This window comes from Stomoxys calcitrans, chromosome 4 (assembly GCF_963082655.1).
Source record: "Stomoxys calcitrans chromosome 4, idStoCalc2.1, whole genome shotgun sequence".
In the NCBI taxonomy this organism is placed as follows: domain Eukaryota; kingdom Metazoa; phylum Arthropoda; class Insecta; order Diptera; family Muscidae; genus Stomoxys; species Stomoxys calcitrans.
The window spans coordinates 50166216-50184890 of NC_081555.1; the positions used below are offsets into that span (position 1 = coordinate 50166216).

Sequence of the window (18675 nt, forward strand, 5' to 3'; positions counted from 1 at the left end):
TTCAAAAATTTATGATCTAATTTCAGCATCAATTCTTCAAATAGTTTTTCTGTCATCCAAGCCTTTTTGTCACATTTATATTTAACTGACAACTACTTAACGCCACGAAAGTAACGAGGTTTGTTCCTTCTTCCAATCAATAGAATTTTAAGTTCAGTGCCTTTCATATTTGTTGGCAACATTAATGTAAAACGCTCTTTGTTTCTTTGTTTTCATTTTTTAAAGTTAACTTTTTGTCCGCTAGACATTTGAAAAACAGTCTGTTTCATCCGCGTATGTTTCTAATAGAACAGGAAGAACATAAGTTTTCGATTTTTTGCAGTGCTCTTCACAAACGTCATTACTTTCAACAAAAGCCTTTTTGTGACTTACACCATGTCTATAAATATGAATAACACGGACTAAGAAATTTAATTTGTACAACAGTATGTGGGTCAACCTGCGCTTGCCTTGAAATCATCTTCTTAAAATTTCTTTGCGAACCCCATGGCCTTACCTTTAAATATCTCGTACAATGTTTTTTTCGTTCTTTTATTTCCTTAAGAAAAAGATATATTTATATCTTGGGTTAAAGATTCTTACCTTTTACTACCTAAAATCTTTTATTGTAACTCTAGATTCCATTGAAGGTAATGAAATTTACCTCATGACTAGGACAACGTTGTACCTTACACGTTAAAAGATTAAATCGGGTTCGATCACGAAATTGATTGATTCAATTAATGTTTTAATTGAACTGCTTCAATCACGAAAATGACAATATCAATCAGTTTTTTTTGAAAGGTGATTCTAAAAATTTTCAATTAAAAAATTGCATATTTGATAAAAAAAAATTATTGAAATTTTTTAATATTTTCGATTAATTTTTTTAATTTATCCAATTATAAAATTTGAATTGTTTTGAACATGTAATTAATTTTTTACTTGGATCAATTAAAAAATTAAATAAATACATAAAAAATATGCACATTTTTTTCAGACTGCTAAAGCCGCACCTTTTAGGATGCACCTTTGGTTTCGATGCATTTTGTTACACATATGGGAGAATCCTGCGTGACAAACGCTACATTCGTACTCATTTTCGAATTGAGTTACATGTTTGGTGATATGAAAGAGATTTATTCGAAATATTTATAGTGTAGAGAGTAAAAGTACTTTCAAATGCATATAAAAAATTTTTTATCTGCTATGTGTTGGGAAATAATTGATCATAAATTTGTGTGACGTACGCTACAAAAAATGGGAGTACCATTCGAGGTTAAGGTAGTTTTTCGTAGCTTTAAGCGAATTTTGCGTATTAAACCTTAAAAATGTTATTATATGAAATGAAGATGAGAATACAATAATTCCAATGCATAAATTATCGTTTGTGGTTTCTTGTTAGAGCCGTTAACCCTATGTGACGTAAGTTACATGACGAACGCTTCACTTTTTCCACTAGATTATTATTGGGAAGTGTTATTTTTTTAACGGAATAATGTATGTTAATGTTTATTAACAACATTTAAGAAAAATGTAAATGGGAAGTGCTATTTTTTTTAACGGAATAATGTATGTTAATGTTTATTAACAATATTTAAGAAAAATGTAAGAAAAATTTATGAATTAATATTAAAATATACATGTACTTTATATTTTAATTAGCAGATAATGGTTTCTAAAAATAAAATCGAAGATTGGCTGGTAGGGCAGCTATGTTTAGTTATGGACCCACAAGAAAAATTGTTAAAATTGTTTTTAAAGTTGCTTATATTAAAAGAAACATATAGAAACATTTTTTAGTTTTGAAAAAAAATTTGGTTCCAGGTCAAACGTGACGCACACTACAAAAAATATTTTGCTATAACTCTTTTTCCTTGTATTGCACAATTTTCATATTTTGTTTACTTGAAAGAGCACTCAAAGCGTGATGTCGAAAAATATTTCGAACAATATTTATATTTCTAAAATATTAAACTTATTTATTTTTTTTTTTACTAAAACTGAAGATTTTTAAGAGAAAATTTAGAGCGCACAATAAGCCGATTACTGGCTTTGGTGTATGCCCATAGTGGCGTGGGGCGGATTAATATCCGCATCCTCTTTTCAACCTAACCTAAGAGAATAAAAATATTTACGTAGAGTTTGGTCCATCTATGTTAACTTTACTGTAGTATACGAATACGTAAAAAAGATTAATTTGTTTTGAATAATATTATGGAACTTAATTTAGGGTAGAATTTGGATATGATTCCTATATAATATATCATCAAAGTCCAAACTGTTTTATAGATTTATAAAATCTTCTCTAACAGTGTGTTTGGTTTTATTTGAAATTTATTGAGTGGTAAACTCTTTCTGGGATATGTCCCTATGTATGTTAAGCTTTTGCCAAAAATAGGCAAAAGTTTTATTCAGATTTTGCTTAAACTACACTTCAAAGTTGAGCCGATGATTTCGATGCGATTTGTTGGATATTTGTATGTTAAGCTTCTAGAACATCAATTTAAGGTCGGCTTTTGGGGAAAGATCCATGAGTACTCTAGGACACCAAATCCCTCCGCAAGGGATGTGTTTTTAAAATACCCTTCACTTATACATATAGTTTTAATGGTGCTTAAATAAAAACAAAATCTATATTATAGAAATGCAACGTAAAATTTTGTTTCCCGAATTATAAAAGAAAAGAGTAGCGTAAAAGTAAAAACAGTCATTACATATCAATTAGTAGACCTAACCTGTGGTCTACTAATTGATAGGTAATAACAATTTTTAATATAACGTTATTACATGTATTAGGGAAGTAAAACCAAAAGAAAAACATTGATTTAAATTTTTTTTTGCCTGTTAGGGCGAAGATCATTAAATTTTACAGTTTTTGTTTGTTTCTCTTTCGAGACAAGCTCAATGATCGGAGATTTTATTTGCAAATGGAAACGGCCAGAGATTGCAATACACAGCAACCACTATGGGACGCGTTTCGTATTTGGTTAGAAAACTTTTCAACCATATTGGATGTGATGGCTTCAAGGGCTGTGCTTTGGTATGTTGTATTTGAATCGTATTAATTGTGAAAACGGCTCTGTGATACAATTAGCACATAGAGGCGTTTTCGCATTAAATACGATTCAAATACAACATACCAAAGCACAGCTCTTGAAGCCACAGTGTATTGTATATTCTAGAGTATATCTATTATTTATCATCCTATCAATTTAGCACTGCTATGTCCGTCCGTTTTTCGAAAAAGTGTAGCCGTATTATAAGACTCCTATACAGTCTTTCAATGGGCTTATTGAATCTTTAGATGCAATTCTTATCCTATTTATGCATATTAATGCATTGGCGGCTTCACACATGCACAGAATCATGTGTACCACGGAAGAAGTGTAATTGTCACAGAAAAAAAATCTGACATTAGACAAAAACACATGCTTTGGGAAAAAGTACAGCTAATAGACAGGCCTGTCGAGCGTGGTTAATGATACAATTAGCACATTCACTTTTTCCCAAAGCATGTGTTTTTGTTGTATATATATATATATATATATATATATATATATATATATATATATATATGCTCTAGAATATACAATATAAAGGTATGTTCAGATTTGTCAAATATATGGGACCCAGCTAGTTTTATTATTTTCGACCAAAATATGTCAAATTGGTACATTCTTCATTTGACACATTTTGTTTGTCCTAAATCAAATCAAATAGCGTTAGCCATTAAAAAAGGTTTTTTATTTATCCTACATTTGTTGATTGCATGTAAATTTTCTGTTTCCTTGTTTGATTGAACAAAAAAATTTTAATATCAAACAATGAAACACAAATTTTACATCCAATTAATTGTAGGACAAATAAAAAAACCTTTTTTTTATCTAATGTTTAGCTGGGTCAAATATTTGACTAATCTGAACTTTCCTCAAGATTATATTTGTATTTTAAAAAAACCGATTCAGTTAAAAATTATGTCAGGACATGTCTTGCAGAGTAAGAAGGAGATTAACGCCTTCTCTGAAATAACACGATCCGCATTGTTTAGGTGCCGGGCATAGCAGAATAAGAGGGGAATGAAAGAGCAGGCTATTTGACCGTGAAGCCAGAGGACAGTCGTCAATAAATTTGGTTAAACCTAAGCCTTTCGAGGCGACGCAGTACGTTTTATGGGAGTGGGCGAGGAACGTAGTGTATGCCACTGTAGAACAGCGCAACAGTCGGTAGGTCGACGAAAATCCTATGGGGTGATCGGGATCGTAAGAAGACGAGATCTTAAAGCATTTGCTATGCCAGCATTTTGCGACTAACAGACACCGGTACTTAGGTGTGGACATATTACCAAACATTAACCGGTTTAGATTCGTGGTATGGAGAACAATTAGAGTTTTGTTTTTAGCACGGAACTCCTGACTTAGATTTTTTCATGGCCACTTTTTAGTATTAAGAGAGAAAAACAAGCCATGGGGGCATGGGGCGGATTAATATCCGCATCCTCTTTTCAACCTTACCAAAAAAATAATTGAATCAATTAAACGCGTCCCATAGTGGTTGGTGTGTGTTGCTATCTTTGGCTTTCCTTTTCCATTTGCATCTCCGATCATTGAGCTCGCCTTGAAAGAGAAATAAACAAAAATTAATTTTTTGATTGAAAAAAGCAAAACTTAATTAAATTCGATTGAAAAAATTATTGAGTCAATTAATTTTGTAATTGAAAATAGTAAAAACAGCAATCACGATTGTAATTGAAAAAAAAAAATCAGATTCAATTTAGTCAAGATTAGTTAAAGACACAGAAAAATCTTAGAAATAGGAGCCTATACAAATGTTTAAATTCATAGACCAAATATGCTAGGTTTAAAAATTGAGAGAACAAACAAACAAACCTATAAACAAACACAAACTGATTTTTATATAATTATTGAGCGTCACATCTGTGAAGTTAATCGAGAATCAGACAGTGATAGAACTTCGAAACGGATTTTTATGTCTGTTAGTAGGGTAAGTGCTCCTAAGTTCGGCATGTACCAGTAGTCGGCACTTTTGTTTTTTAAACTCAAACTACTACGAATATGAAAAACCACATATTAAAAAAATGGTCAATAAATTTCTCGGCTCTACTTGTAAGCAAAATCTTTTGATCTGAGATTAAAGATTACGTCAGAATTTCGCTTTTAGTGAGAGTCCATCAACAAATGCCTGTTCTTAAGAAAAAAATAGTGGAAACATCGATTTTTAGGTTAAGAAAGCGTAGAAAAATTTAGAATATTGAATCAAAAATGATTTTTAATGGCAAAGGACAATTAAAAGAACATTTTATTTATAAAAATTATTTAAAAAATATGTTTTTTCTTTTATTTGATGCCGCCTTTAGGGACTATAAAAACCTGGATTTTCTAGTAGTCGTCATTTGAGTGCCGGGTGGACAATGGTTCTTCTGCGCTCTTCAGAAATCGAATTGACAGATCTGTTTATAAGGAAGTTATAGCAAAATATTGTCCGGTATATCCTATTTTCGAAATTAACCTATGGATAAAAAAGGTCTGTACTCCTTGGCGCAGAAGATCATTTGCCCTTCCTTCTCAACGCCAAGATTCCAAAACTTCAAAATTAAGAAATTGAGAATTTTAAAATTAAGAAATTTAGCTGAAACTTGGTATAGATTACTTTTCCATCCATAGTCAGGTTTAGTTCGATAAAAGAGGCCCATTTTCGAGCTACATCTATTAATAGCCTCTGTATAATCGTAAACCGTTAAAGGTTAACCGTTTTCAGTTCTTAACACTAATATTTTTACCCAATTGGTTCGAAATTTGCATCCATGTGTTATATTCTCCTCCCTTCATTCTAAAATGGTCTAGATTGCATCATATTGGAATAATGCTGCCATATAGCCCTATCTCCCGATTTAAGGTTTCGAGCTTATAAAAGCCTAATTTGTTACCCAATTTATCTGAATTTTTAATCAATGCGTTGTAGAGAGAGTAAGACCGATGGAAGGTGTGGTACTCTCTACATTCGCATCGAAAATGACCCAGATCGGATTATAATTAGATATGCTTCTATAAGATGGATCTCTCGATTGAACTTCTTGATCTCATAAATGATGTATTTTTCAAACGATTTGCTTGAAAATTGAAACAAGTAAAAAGGCATTAAGTTTGGCCGGACCGAACTTTGGTTACCCCCCAGCTCGGGTATATATGTAAATCCCATTTCATCACAATCCGGTGAAAATTAGATAACTTAAGCACCCAAATTTGCCACGGACATTGAGTGGTCTAATATATTGGGTTGCCCAAAAAGTAATTGTCGGTAATATAGTAGTAATATAGTTGGCGTTGACAAATTTTTTCAACGGCTTGTGACTTTGTAATTGCATTCTTTCTTCTGTCAGTTATCAGCTGTTACTTTTAGCTTGCTTTAAAAAAAAGTGCGCGAAATTTTGTTTACATTTGTTTGTTTGGCGTCAATTTTAATATGGGTACCACATGTATTGAAAGAAATTCATTTAACAAACCGAATCAACGCTTGTGATATGCTCCTTAAACGCAATGAATTCGATCCGTTTTTAAAACGAATCATAACTGGAGATGAAAAATGGATTGTTTACAACAACGTTAGTCGAAAACGATCATGGTCCAAGCATGGTGAACCAGCTCAAACCACTTCAAAGGCTGATATCTACCAAAAGAAGGTTATGCTGTCTGTTTGGTGGGATTGGAATGGTGTGGTATATTTTAAGCTGCTTCCAAGAAACCAAACGATTAATTCGGATGTTTACTGTCAACAATTGGACAAATTGAATACAGCCATCAAGGAGAAGCGACCAGAATTGGTCAATCGTAAAGGTGTCATATTCCACCAGGACAACGCTAGACCGCACACATCTTTGGTCACTCGCCAAAAACTGAGTGAGCTTGGCCGGGAACTTTTGATGCATCCACCATATAGCCCTGACCTTGCACCATCAGACTACCATTTATTACGATCTTTGCAGAACTCCTTAAATGGTAAAACTCCGCAATGATGAGGCTATAAAATCGCACTTGGTTCACTTTTTTGCAGATAAAGGCCAGAAGTTCTACGAGAGTGGAATACTAAATTTGCCAGGAAGATGGCAAAAGGTTATCGAACAAAATGGCAATTATATATTTGATTAAAGTTCATTCTAAGTTTTATTAAAAATGCATTTAGTTTCTTTTAAAAAATCCGCAATTACTTTTTAGGCAACCCAATATATGACAAAACTCAGTTTTGTTGAACAAAATATTGGTATTTTTGGCAAATACATCCATTTATAAACCGATATAAACCATACTAAGGTCAGATATCGTGAGGCTCGGAAAAACCTAGTTTAAAATTTCAGCGAAATCGGGTAATAAATAAAGCTTTTATTGGCTTCAGTCGTCTTCTCGGCAGATCTTTCTATATGACAGTTGTATCTAAATATAGTCCGATCTGTATCATTGGATGTTGGGAGGCTTTAAACTGCGCACTATTCCAAATTTCAGCGAAATCGGATAAAAAATAAAGCTTTTATGGCCTTCAGACCCTTTATTGGGAGATCGGTCTATATGACAGCTATATCTAAATATGGACCGATCTAATCCATATTTAGGTCAGATATCGGGAGGCTTAAAATAACCCACTGTTGCAAATTTCAGCGTTATCGGCTAATAAATAGAGCTTTTATGGCCTTCAGACCCTTTATCGGCATATAGGTCTATATGACAGATATATCTAAATATAGTCCGATCTGAACCATATTTAGGTCAGATATCGAGAGGCTTAAAATAACCCACTGTTGCAAATTTCAGCGATATCGGATAATAAATAAAGCTTTTATGGTTCATAAATAAATAAAGCTTTTATGGCCTTCAGACACTTTATCGGGAGATCGGTCTATATGACAGCTATATCCGAATATGGACCGATCTAATCCATATTTAAGTCAGATGTCGGGAGGCTTAAAATAACCCATTGTTGCAAATTTCAGCGATATCGGCTAATAAATAGAGCTTTTATGGTCTTCAGACCCTTTATCGGGAGATCGGTCTATATGGTAGCTATTTATATTTCAATATACTCACTGTTTTAAATTTCAGCAAAATCGGATAATAAATAAAGTTTTTATGGGCATTAGACCCTTTATCCGAAAATCGGTCTATATAGCAGCTATATCCAAATATGGTCCGATTTGGCCCATTCAAGAACTTAACCAACGTGCATGAAAAAGACGTATCTAGAGTGATTACAACAGACAGACGGACAGACACACGGACATCGTTAAATCGTCTTAGAATTTTACGACGATCCGAAATATATATATACTTTGTAGGGTCGGAATTGACTTAATGAATGTACCCTTTATACTCCTACGGTGGTGAGTATAAAAAAAGATAGTATGGACCTTTCTATATATTCTTTTCGAATATGTTCATATCGGATCCCAGCTGAATATAGCTGTTATTTGGACCAATCTTCGGATAAGATATATACCTATGGTTGTGGGTATTCAATCTCTGTTCCGCGAGAGCTTATGGCTTCTCTTTCTTTTTTTCTTGTTTTTTGCGTTTCAATAACATCAATTATTTTCTTTACTAAAATACTATATGCCGACTAAAGGAACATGTCATGCCGAGTATTGGAAAATGGTGCCGACTACTGATAAAAAGGCAATTTTTTCATAAAATTTAAAATTTTAATTTAATAAAAGAAATTTAAATTTTTTATAATTTCATCTTAAACAAAATAAAATTTCAAATTTTAAAAACCAAATTTCTATTGAATTGAATAATTGTACCCGGAAGGAGGTACCCGAAATTGAACAATAGCATCGCTATGTATTTTAAATTTTTGCTTCTTTGGCTCGAAATCATTACGAAAACCCTTCGATAGAGCGAAAAATATGTAATAATATTTGTATATATATATGAGAGAGATGCATTGAGGCTATGCAAATAAATTGTTGAACCGTGTCTGACACATTTTCGAGATACTCTAAAATTATGTGAATTTCATTATTGACTAATAAGTTTATTTCAATTCTATACACAGGAAAATCGATTCTCCATATTGGGCAAGGATATAACAACAAATGAATTCGATATATACACGTTGCCATCACCACCAAAAGATGTGGGAAATTCAGAAGAGAATTTGAACAGTTCGTCTGGCACGACTGCTTCACAAAAATCAACTTCCGGATCTCCACATAAAGAGTCAACATCAGCAACAACAAATGAATCTCATCATAGTCATCAAAACAATGGTTCTGTAAATAATTCGCCAGTTAAGAAAAAACATCATCATCGGAATCATAATAATAATCAGGTAAGAAATTTAATTTGTGCTCTGAAGATTTAACTCTGCAATACGATGGGTAAAATGCGTCCAAAGAGAAAAAAACTTCACAAAAATTTTTTCAATTAAAAACTTATTTGAAAATAAAAATGTGATCAATTAAAAAATTGTTAGGGGAATAGTTGACCTTTTATTCTTTATTCGTCGCTGTTTGTCTGGCTTGAGGTCATATATTTATCAAAAAACCGATGATTTTTTTAATAATTTATTTCCCCAATATTTCGAACATCATTGATGTTCTTCCTCAGGGAGTACATTAGCTCTTTATTACATAAAACAAGAAACAAAAAACAAGAATTTAACACGATTAATTATTATTAGACAATTGACTTGTTCACCACGGAGTTGCTTTATAACTAACGCTTATATATTCTTCTATATTTCTATATAACATTCCTGTACATATGTGCACAGTTGTCGGTGTCTAATTTATAATTTATCCTCTCTTGTGCTGGTACGTTTATAAAGGAAGCATTTCGAGAGTGTAGCTCCTTTCAAGATTGTTCTCCTGCGTCCAAATCTACACATCATTTACCTACTTACTTTAATTGGCTATGACAGAATATTTGTTCCACTAGCCGAACATAGATTAGCATTCCGAGCGCCTCGATCTTCTGCGCTCATTCTAAAAACTCTGACACCAAGTTTCTCCATATTATTTAGATTCAGTAAATGTCCTGTTACCGTGCAATGAGCTGAAAGTGCCCTTCTCTGTTCCAAGGCTCTTTCAATGGTATTCTGGTCAGATTTGTTTCCCGGGAGTCTTGTTCTTAATTTGGTTTTTATACCCACCACCGAAGGATGGGGGTATATTCATTTTGTCATTCCGTTTGCAACACATCGAAATATCCAGGTCTGACCTTATGAAGTATGTATATTCTTGTCCGCCTGCCTGTTGAAATCACGCTACAGTCTTTAAAAATAGAGGTATTGAGCTGAAACTTTGCACCGATTCTTTTTTTGTTCATAAGCATGTTAAGTTCGAAGATGGACTATATCTTGATATAGCCCCCATATACACCGATCCACCGATTTAGGGCCTCAGGCCCATAAAAGTCACATTTATTATCCGATTTTGCTGAAATTTGGGACAGTGAGTTGTGCTAGGCCTGCCGACATAATTTTTCAATTTGGCATAGATCGATCCAGATTTGAATATAGCTGCCATATATACCGATCTCTCGATTTAAGATCATGCGCCCATAAAAGGCGTATTTATTGTCCGATTTTACCAAAATTTGGGACAGTGTGCTGTGTTAGGCCCTTCGACATCCTTCTTTAATTTAGCCTAGATCGGTCCAGATTTGGATATAGCTGTCATATAGACCGATCTGTCGATTTAAAGTTTTGGGCCCATAAAAGGCGCATTTATTGTCCGATGTGGCCGAAATTTGGGACAGTGAGTTATGTTAGGATCTTCGACATTTTTCTGCAACTTTACCCAAATCTTTCCTATATCCTTTCCAGGATATAGCTATCATATAGACCGATATCTCGATTTAAAGTCTTGGCCCCACAAAAGGCGCATTTATAATCCGATTTCACTGAAACTTGACACAGTGACTTATGTTAGGCTTTTCGACATCCGTGTCGTATATGATTCAGATCGGTTTATTTTTAGATACAGCTACTAAAAAGACCAATATTTTGTTATACACAATTGAACAATGACTTGAACTTATTAGTATTTGGTCCAAATCGGAACATATTTCTATATAGCTGCTATGGGGCATAAGGTATGCATTTTTCACCGGATTTTGACGAAAGGTGGTTTTCATATATACCCGAGGTGGTGGGTATTCAACGCCTTTTTACTTGTTGTAGTACCTTTGTATGCTTTTGGCATATGTCGGATTTCTCCCCATTACACGTTGGAGATTGTAAATATCGATTCAGATTTGGATGTAGCTCCCATATGAAACGACCGCTACATTTGATATCTTGAGTCCCGCAATTGTTATCCGATTGGGTTAAAATTTTGCACATAGTGGTTTTTTATGACTTCCAACAACTGTGCCAATTATGGTCTATAACCTAATATAGTTCGCGTATAAACCGATCTCCCGACATTAATCCCTGCAAGCCGCAATTATTATTCGATTTGGCTGAAATTTTGCACGTGGTGTTCTGTTACAACTTTCAACAGCCATGCTAAGTATAGTCTATATTGGTCTATAAAGTGATATAGCTTCCATATACGCCGATCTCCTGATTAGTCTTCCATAGCTTAAATTTTTGGCAGAAATTTCGTACATAAATACACATGTAACCCAGAGAAGACTGAAATTGGGGAAGACGAAAGTGGGCCAATTCGACGCACCACATTTCCTCAACCAAACTTTTCGATATCTGACAAGGTCAATTGCCTAGGAGTGATTTGGACAGGAAACTGAATTTTGAGTGTCACATTCAGGAGCGTACCGAGAATGCTCACAAATGTTGGGCACTATGTAGACGGGCCATTGGCTCTATAGGTGCGTAATTAGACCGAAACTTACTTACGGCTCAGTAGTTTGGTGGAAAAAGTGCAACGTAAGGATAATACAGCAGGTTCAGAGAACATGTTGTCTTGGCATAGGTAGAGCGATGAAGACCACGCCCACCAGGGCACTGGAGACTATTCGCTGTATAGTCGAGGCGACGATAGCAAGTCTGGAAGGAATGGACCAGGTTTCCGATTGGATACCTGAGACGACATTTGAGGTCGAGTGCTAGCACTGCTGCCAACGGTACAGTCTTGGATTGACGAAACTCTGGTATTGCCATCTGGAAGATCATGTTACACAAATGGGCCAAGCTAGAGCACAGAATGGGGCTGGGGTCTGCATTGATAATACAGGGATTGAGATCAGTTTTCGTCTGCCCGACCATCATACGGCCTGCAGGCAGAGATCCGGGCGATCACGGAATGAGTGAGGGGTATGGTTAAAACGTATGTGAACATCTTTAGTGACAGTAAACTGGCCATCAGGGCAATAACAACCAGGACGGTTAATTCACGAAAAGTCTTGGAGTTTAAAAAGAAGATTCAAGTCTTCTCTGAGGATGACAGCGGAGAAAGGGGGAATGAAAGGGCAGACGATTTGGCAATGAAAGCCAGAGGACTGGTTAACCCGAAGCTTTTCGGTTCGACGCAGTCCTAGTTAAGGGCGTTGGCGGCGAATACATGTAGCATGTAACATTGTGGAATAGAAAAACGGTCGGTAGGGCGAAAAAAATCCTATGAGGAAACCGAATCGTGAAAGGACGAGGCTGTTACCGAAAAGAAGTACGAACGAGGTTAGTATAGCTTCCGGTATCATAACGGGCCGGCAAGTGATAACATGTGTAGGGCATGCGTGGAAGATGAGACGTTGGAGCATTTCCTATGTCATTACACGGCTTACAGGCACCGGCACTTAGGTGGGGATACAATACAAGACATGAACCATCTTAGGAATGTGGTATGGAAAACAATTAAGGATTTTGTAAGTAGCACGAAATTCCTAACATAGATTTTCTTTTTCGAGGTTACTTTTAAGTACAATCGGATATTGTCCAGCCGCAGAACGTAGGGTTCTCTGTTTCTATTACAAATAGGACAAGCCAAACTTAACATGTTTTTAGTTAAGTTTGGCTAAGGCCAATTCTTTGAAAGCCACCACCATTGATTTTACGTAAAATGTATACAAATTAAATTTAGTTGAAAGGCATAATTTTACTCTAAGTACCAAATTTGTACCAAACCAGGCAAAAATAAGAGCTTCTAAGAACCGAACAAGGATAATTGAGAGATTGGTTTATATGCGGTTTATTATACGGTTTATAGCGAAACTATCGGTAGGACGACGAAAAACCTATAGGAAGATGCGATTTGTGAGAAGACGAAGCTATTACTGAAAGGAAGTAAGCAGGAGGTCAGTATACCTTTTGGTTTCCTAGTAGGAGCTCACTTACGCAAAGTGAGGAAGATGATAAGATATTGAAGATCTTCCTATGTTATTGCCTAGTTTTCGCGGCTAACAGCGTCACTTTGGTGGGGACACAATACCAGACATGAACCGAATTAGGAGCGTGGTATGAAAAACAATTTAAGGATTTTTTAGTAGGACAGAATTCCTGACTTAAATTCTCTTATTGTTTTAACTTAATTTAGGATTTTTGTTTGTTTCTCTTTCGAGACGAGCTCAATGATCGGAAATGCAAATGGAAAAGGAAAGCCAAAGAAAGCAACACACACCAACCACTATGGGACCCGTTTCGTCTTTGGATAGAAGACTTTTCAACCATATTAGGTGTGATGGTTTCAAGGGCCGTGCGTTGGTATGTTGTATTTGAATCGTATTAATAGCGAAAACACATCTATGATACAATTACCACATAAACCACGCTCGACAGCCCTTTCTATTAGCTGTACTTTTTCCCAATGCATGTATTTTTGTGTAATGACAGACATTCTTTTTGTGGCAAATTACACTTCTACCGTACTACACATGATTTTGTGCATCTGTTGGAAGTTGTATTGATGGTTTCGAACGCTAAACAACGCCAACGGCTCTCGCTGTTGCTCCGTGTGCCCAGGTTCGAATCCCGACCGGGCTCCGCCGAATTTTTTTCATCTTTCAAGTTTTTTTTAGGGCTCCTAACACAACCTAACCTAAGCCACGTAAAACTTGTTGGAATAAAAAGTTATATAAAGTAATGGCATTTTTCAACTTTAACAAGTAATAGCGTGCTAAGTTCGGCCGGGCCGAATCTTATATACCCTCCACCATGGTCGCATCTGTCGAGTTCTTTGCGCAGTATCTGTTTTTAGGCAAAGAAAGTATAATGAATCAGGACGGAGGAGCAGCTATATCAAGTAATAGTGCGATTCGGGGCTCAAGAAGCGAAATCGTGCGATCGGTTTATATGGGAGCTGTATCAAGCTATAGATCGATTCTGACCATATTGCACACGTACGTTGAAGGCCATGGGAGGAGCCGTTGTACAAAATTTGTGCTAAATCGGATGAGAATTGCGCTCTCTAGAGGCTCAAGAAGTCAAGACCTAAGATCGGTTTATATGGCAGCTATATCAGGTTATGGACCAATTAGGACCATGCTACTCGCCAGATGAAGGAGAGGTATCGGGAGAAAAGGAGAGAGGAGAAACGTCTATTCCGCAGAAAGAAAATGGAAATGGAAAGACGTGAGTGCGAGCGAATTGAGATGTACAGGAGTCAGAATGAAGTCCGGAAATTCTACCAAAGAATTAAACACCAAACCGATGGCTTTGGTGCAGGCACATCCTCCTGCAGACACAAAGAAGGAAATCTGGTAACTGACACAGACAACATGCTGAGGATATGGAAAGAACATTTTACCCAACTGCTAGTGTCTGATGTTGGCGGCGAGGAGGATACCGCAGAACCAATCTCTGATGATGGTAAAGAATGTTTACCTCCTAGTCAGAATGAGGTCCAAGTAGCAGTAACCCGACTAAAGAACAACAAGGCAGCAGGAGCCGACGGGTTACCCGCTGAACTATTTAAGACAGTCAAATCGGACGAGAATTGCGCCCCCTAGAAGAAGTCAAGACCCAAGATCGGTTTATATGGTAGCTATATCAGGTTTCCCTAAGGAAAGTGTAGTTTTAGTACCCTTTCCCTAATAAATGGGTAGTTTTAGCACCTTTTCCGTAAAGAAAGGGTAGTTTAGTACCCTTTCCCTGAGGAAAGTGTAGTTTCAGTACCTTTTTCATAAGGAAGGGATGGTTTTAGTACCCTTTACGAAAGAAAAAGGGTAATGTTAGTGTCCCTTCCCTAAGGAAATGGTAGTTTTAGTAGCCTTTCCCTAAGGAAAGGGAAGTTTTAATCCCTTTCCCTAAGGAAAGTGTAGTTTTAGAACCTTGTCCCTAAGTAAACGGTAACCTTAGTACCCCTTCCCTAAGGAAAGGGTTGATTTAGTACACTTCTCCTTAGGACAGGGTAGTTTTAGTATACTTTCTGAAGGAAAGGCTAGATTTATTACACTTTCGGAAGAAAAGGGAAGATTAAATGCCCTCTCCCGAAGGAAAGGGTAGTTTTAGTATGCTTTCCCATTCTTAGCACAGTTGTTGGAAGTGATATCAAAACACTATGTGCAAACTTTCAGTTAAATCGAACACGAATTGCGCCCTCTAGAGGATCAAGAAGTCAAGACTCAAGATCGGTTTATATGGCCGCTATATCAAAACATGGACCGATTTGGCTCATCTACAATTCCAACCGACCTATTCTATTGGGTTGCCCAAAAAGTAATTGCGGATTTTTTAAAAGAAAGTAAATGTATTTTTAATAAGGCTTAGAATAAACTTTAATCAAATATACTTTTTTTACACTTTTTTTTCTAAAGCAAGCTAAAAGTAAAAGCTGATAACTGACAGAAGAAAGAATGCAATTACAGAGTCACAAGCTGTGAAAAAATTTGTCAACGCCGACTATATGAAAAATCCGCAATTACTTTTTGGGCAACCCATAATAAAAAGTATTTGTGCAAAATTTCAATAGCTTTACTAGCTTTACTCCTTGGAGTTCTAGTTCGACTTAAAATGCCACGACGATCAAGAATATATATACTTTATGGGGTCTTAGACGCATATTTCGAGTTGTTACAAACAGAATGACGAAATTAGTATACCCACATCCTATGGTGGAGGGTATAAAAAGATTAATAAATCTTTTATTAATAATTAACGCCTTTGTTTGTTTGCTGCCCGTTTGTAAGATAATTCGACTAATATCATTTTGTTTATCTACTTTATTTCACAGGGCGATGTTAATTCTATCGAAAGTATTACAGAAGACACCGTAAGTGAGAAAATTCCATCGACAGACTTAGATTGGGTCGATAGAGCAATACAGGACCGCAATGATCGGGAAATTTTGGCAAAGCCAAAAAAGAAGAAGAAAAACAAAGGATCTAAAAGCAAAGAACTTGATCAGCTCGATGGAGTGCCGATGAAACAGATTGAAGCTGGTGAAGCCGTCGAAGAAGAAGACGAGAAAGTGGTCAAATGTCTGTACTATACTCTCATGTGTTGTGACTGTGCGATTTCATAAAAAGCTCTAATGTGATGCTGTACTTGCAGTTGGCGGAGAACTAACTTTAAATATTTATTATTTGCAATGCATTTACAAAAGCAAAGAAGAAGAAAAAAACCGCCCCAATACAATTATTAAATGCTTAGATGCCCAAATAGGACCCAATATCTATTATATACATAAATAATTATTTTCCATTGGAAAACAAGTGCGAATGAAATGACTGAAAACTTTTTAAAAGCCGCTTTTTTATCTTAGAAATGAAATCAAAATCATGTAAAACTATGGAAAAGAAAAATGCAACTCGAAAATATGTTTAATGCCATAGTATTAAACTTATTGTGTATACATCCAAACTATTCAATTATTGCATTTCACTTTACAAATGCAAGAAAAGTATTCTAAAGGGGAAAACAAGCCCAATTAACCACACCTGTAAACTAATTCCACATAAACTTAACGAAAACAATAATTCCTACTTATTAGAAGCAAATATATACAAAACATACCTTAAGACGACATATGTATACTTACATAATAACATACCTTCAATTCCGAGTGTAGTACACTTTGTTGGTCCGCCGCCCCAAAAACTACTACTTAATAGTTTATAGCACAAAAAAACACAAAAAAGACAGAATAAATGAAATAACACAATGACTATTTATATCGAGAATTTCGTCGAATACATCATCTTTATACAAAAATTACATAAAATAACATATGGCATAATACTAGCTACACATTTGTATGTAATGATATTTTTTGATACTAATCTCCCGATTTATAAGTGAATATCCATCCAATCGATCGATTTTATACAAAATATGTATTTAACTTTTCGTCCCAGAGATGAAGTTATCCTTAGTCATTAAGACTTTTTTTGTACTTTATATTTTTATACAAACACATATAGAATTACAATGAAGTTATATTAGAATGAGGAATGCAGCTATAAGAATCTAATTAAATAAAAGCAGGAAGACAAACTGACAAATTTGTTGTTGTTGTTGTTGTAGCAGTGTGTTGTACACTGAGGCGGCAGCCCTTGCCGATGAAGGACTTCATCGGGTCAATCCGGTACATACAACCGGCTGCCTTGGGATTTGTGTTTAATTCAGGGTTGCGATGTTGAGCAACTGTGACTCGACTCCGAATCAGACTTCGAAGTCGACTCTGGTTACTTAAAAATGCTATGATTTTTAACACACCACCATAAAATGGTGGTGTGCCTAGTGGACGAAATGGCCAATCTAAAATAAAATTAATATCTGTCTGTTTGCGTTTTTTTTATTGGTCTTAAAATCTCATTGAGATTCCATTGCAGGATATTGTCCGGCTTTAGACTATTGTTTAATGCATTCTATTCGAAGAATAGTATGGCAAAAAACATTTAAAAAGTCAGCAAAAAGTGTGTTGTTGCTAGAAGCATTTGACTGGTCTCCTTTTTCGCGATTTCATTTTCAACCAAGAAAAATCATCAGAAGGAGATGTCAAATGGATCAAGGTGCTTTACAAACCATTCCAATTTGTGCTATTGTGTTGCCCAAAAAGTAATTGCGGATTATTCATATAGTCGGCGTTTACAAATTTTTTCACAGCTTGTGACTCTGTAATTACATTCTTTCTTCTGTCAGTTATCAGCTGTTACTTTTAGCTTGCTTTAGAAAAAAAGTGTAAAAAAAAGTATATTTGATTAAAGTTCATTCTAAGTTTTATTAGAAATGCATTTACTTTCTTTTAAAAAATCCGCACTTACTTTTTGGGCAACCCAATATATGGCTGAAATGCTTCGTGCGAATGGGGAGAGGAAAAATTTCGGAGAGGGAATTTCGAGAACAGCTGTTTTGCTTCAGCTGTTTTATTTTGGCTAAACATTTGACTATTATTTTTTGGAAAAAGAACATAAAATAGAGAAATAAGCAAAAAGAAGTTAAAAAGATGTTTAAAACAGTTTACAAACATGTTTAGTGTTGTTTTTGTAATGTTTGTTTTACTTTTTGTATATAAGTAGTGCACAATCAATATTATTATTGTAGCGGTGTGTTACACACTGAGGCGGCAGCCCTAGCCGATGAAGAACTGCATCGGGTCAATCCGGTACGTACAACCGGCTGCCATGGGATAGAGTGCACAATTAGGACCAATAGTTTGTCCCGATATTTCTGTGTTCCGTCTTCATCCAACAATACTTGGCTAAAATGAGATGGTCTGGTGGACGTTAGCGTTTTCCCTTGCCAAAAGGAGTTTATGTTAGATTAAGTTGAAAAGAGGGTGCAGATATT

General features: G+C 35.4%; 1 protein-coding gene across 6 annotated transcripts in view; it reads left to right on the forward strand.

Annotated features, from left to right (window-relative positions):
• The window catches only part of LOC106080876 (putative uncharacterized protein DDB_G0291608), a 78510-nt gene extending 61123 nt beyond the window's left edge, over window positions 1-17387 (forward strand). For all 6 annotated transcript variants that reach the window (XM_059366912.1, XM_059366915.1, XM_059366913.1 and 3 more), the window contains 2 exons: window positions 9043-9318; window positions 16118-17387. In XM_059366912.1, the coding sequence (XP_059222895.1) occupies window positions 9043-9318; window positions 16118-16408 (567 nt within the window). In that variant the 3' untranslated portion in view covers window positions 16409-17387. The remainder of the gene's footprint in view (window positions 1-9042; window positions 9319-16117) is intronic.
• The last annotated feature ends 1288 nt before the right edge of the window (window positions 17388-18675 follow it).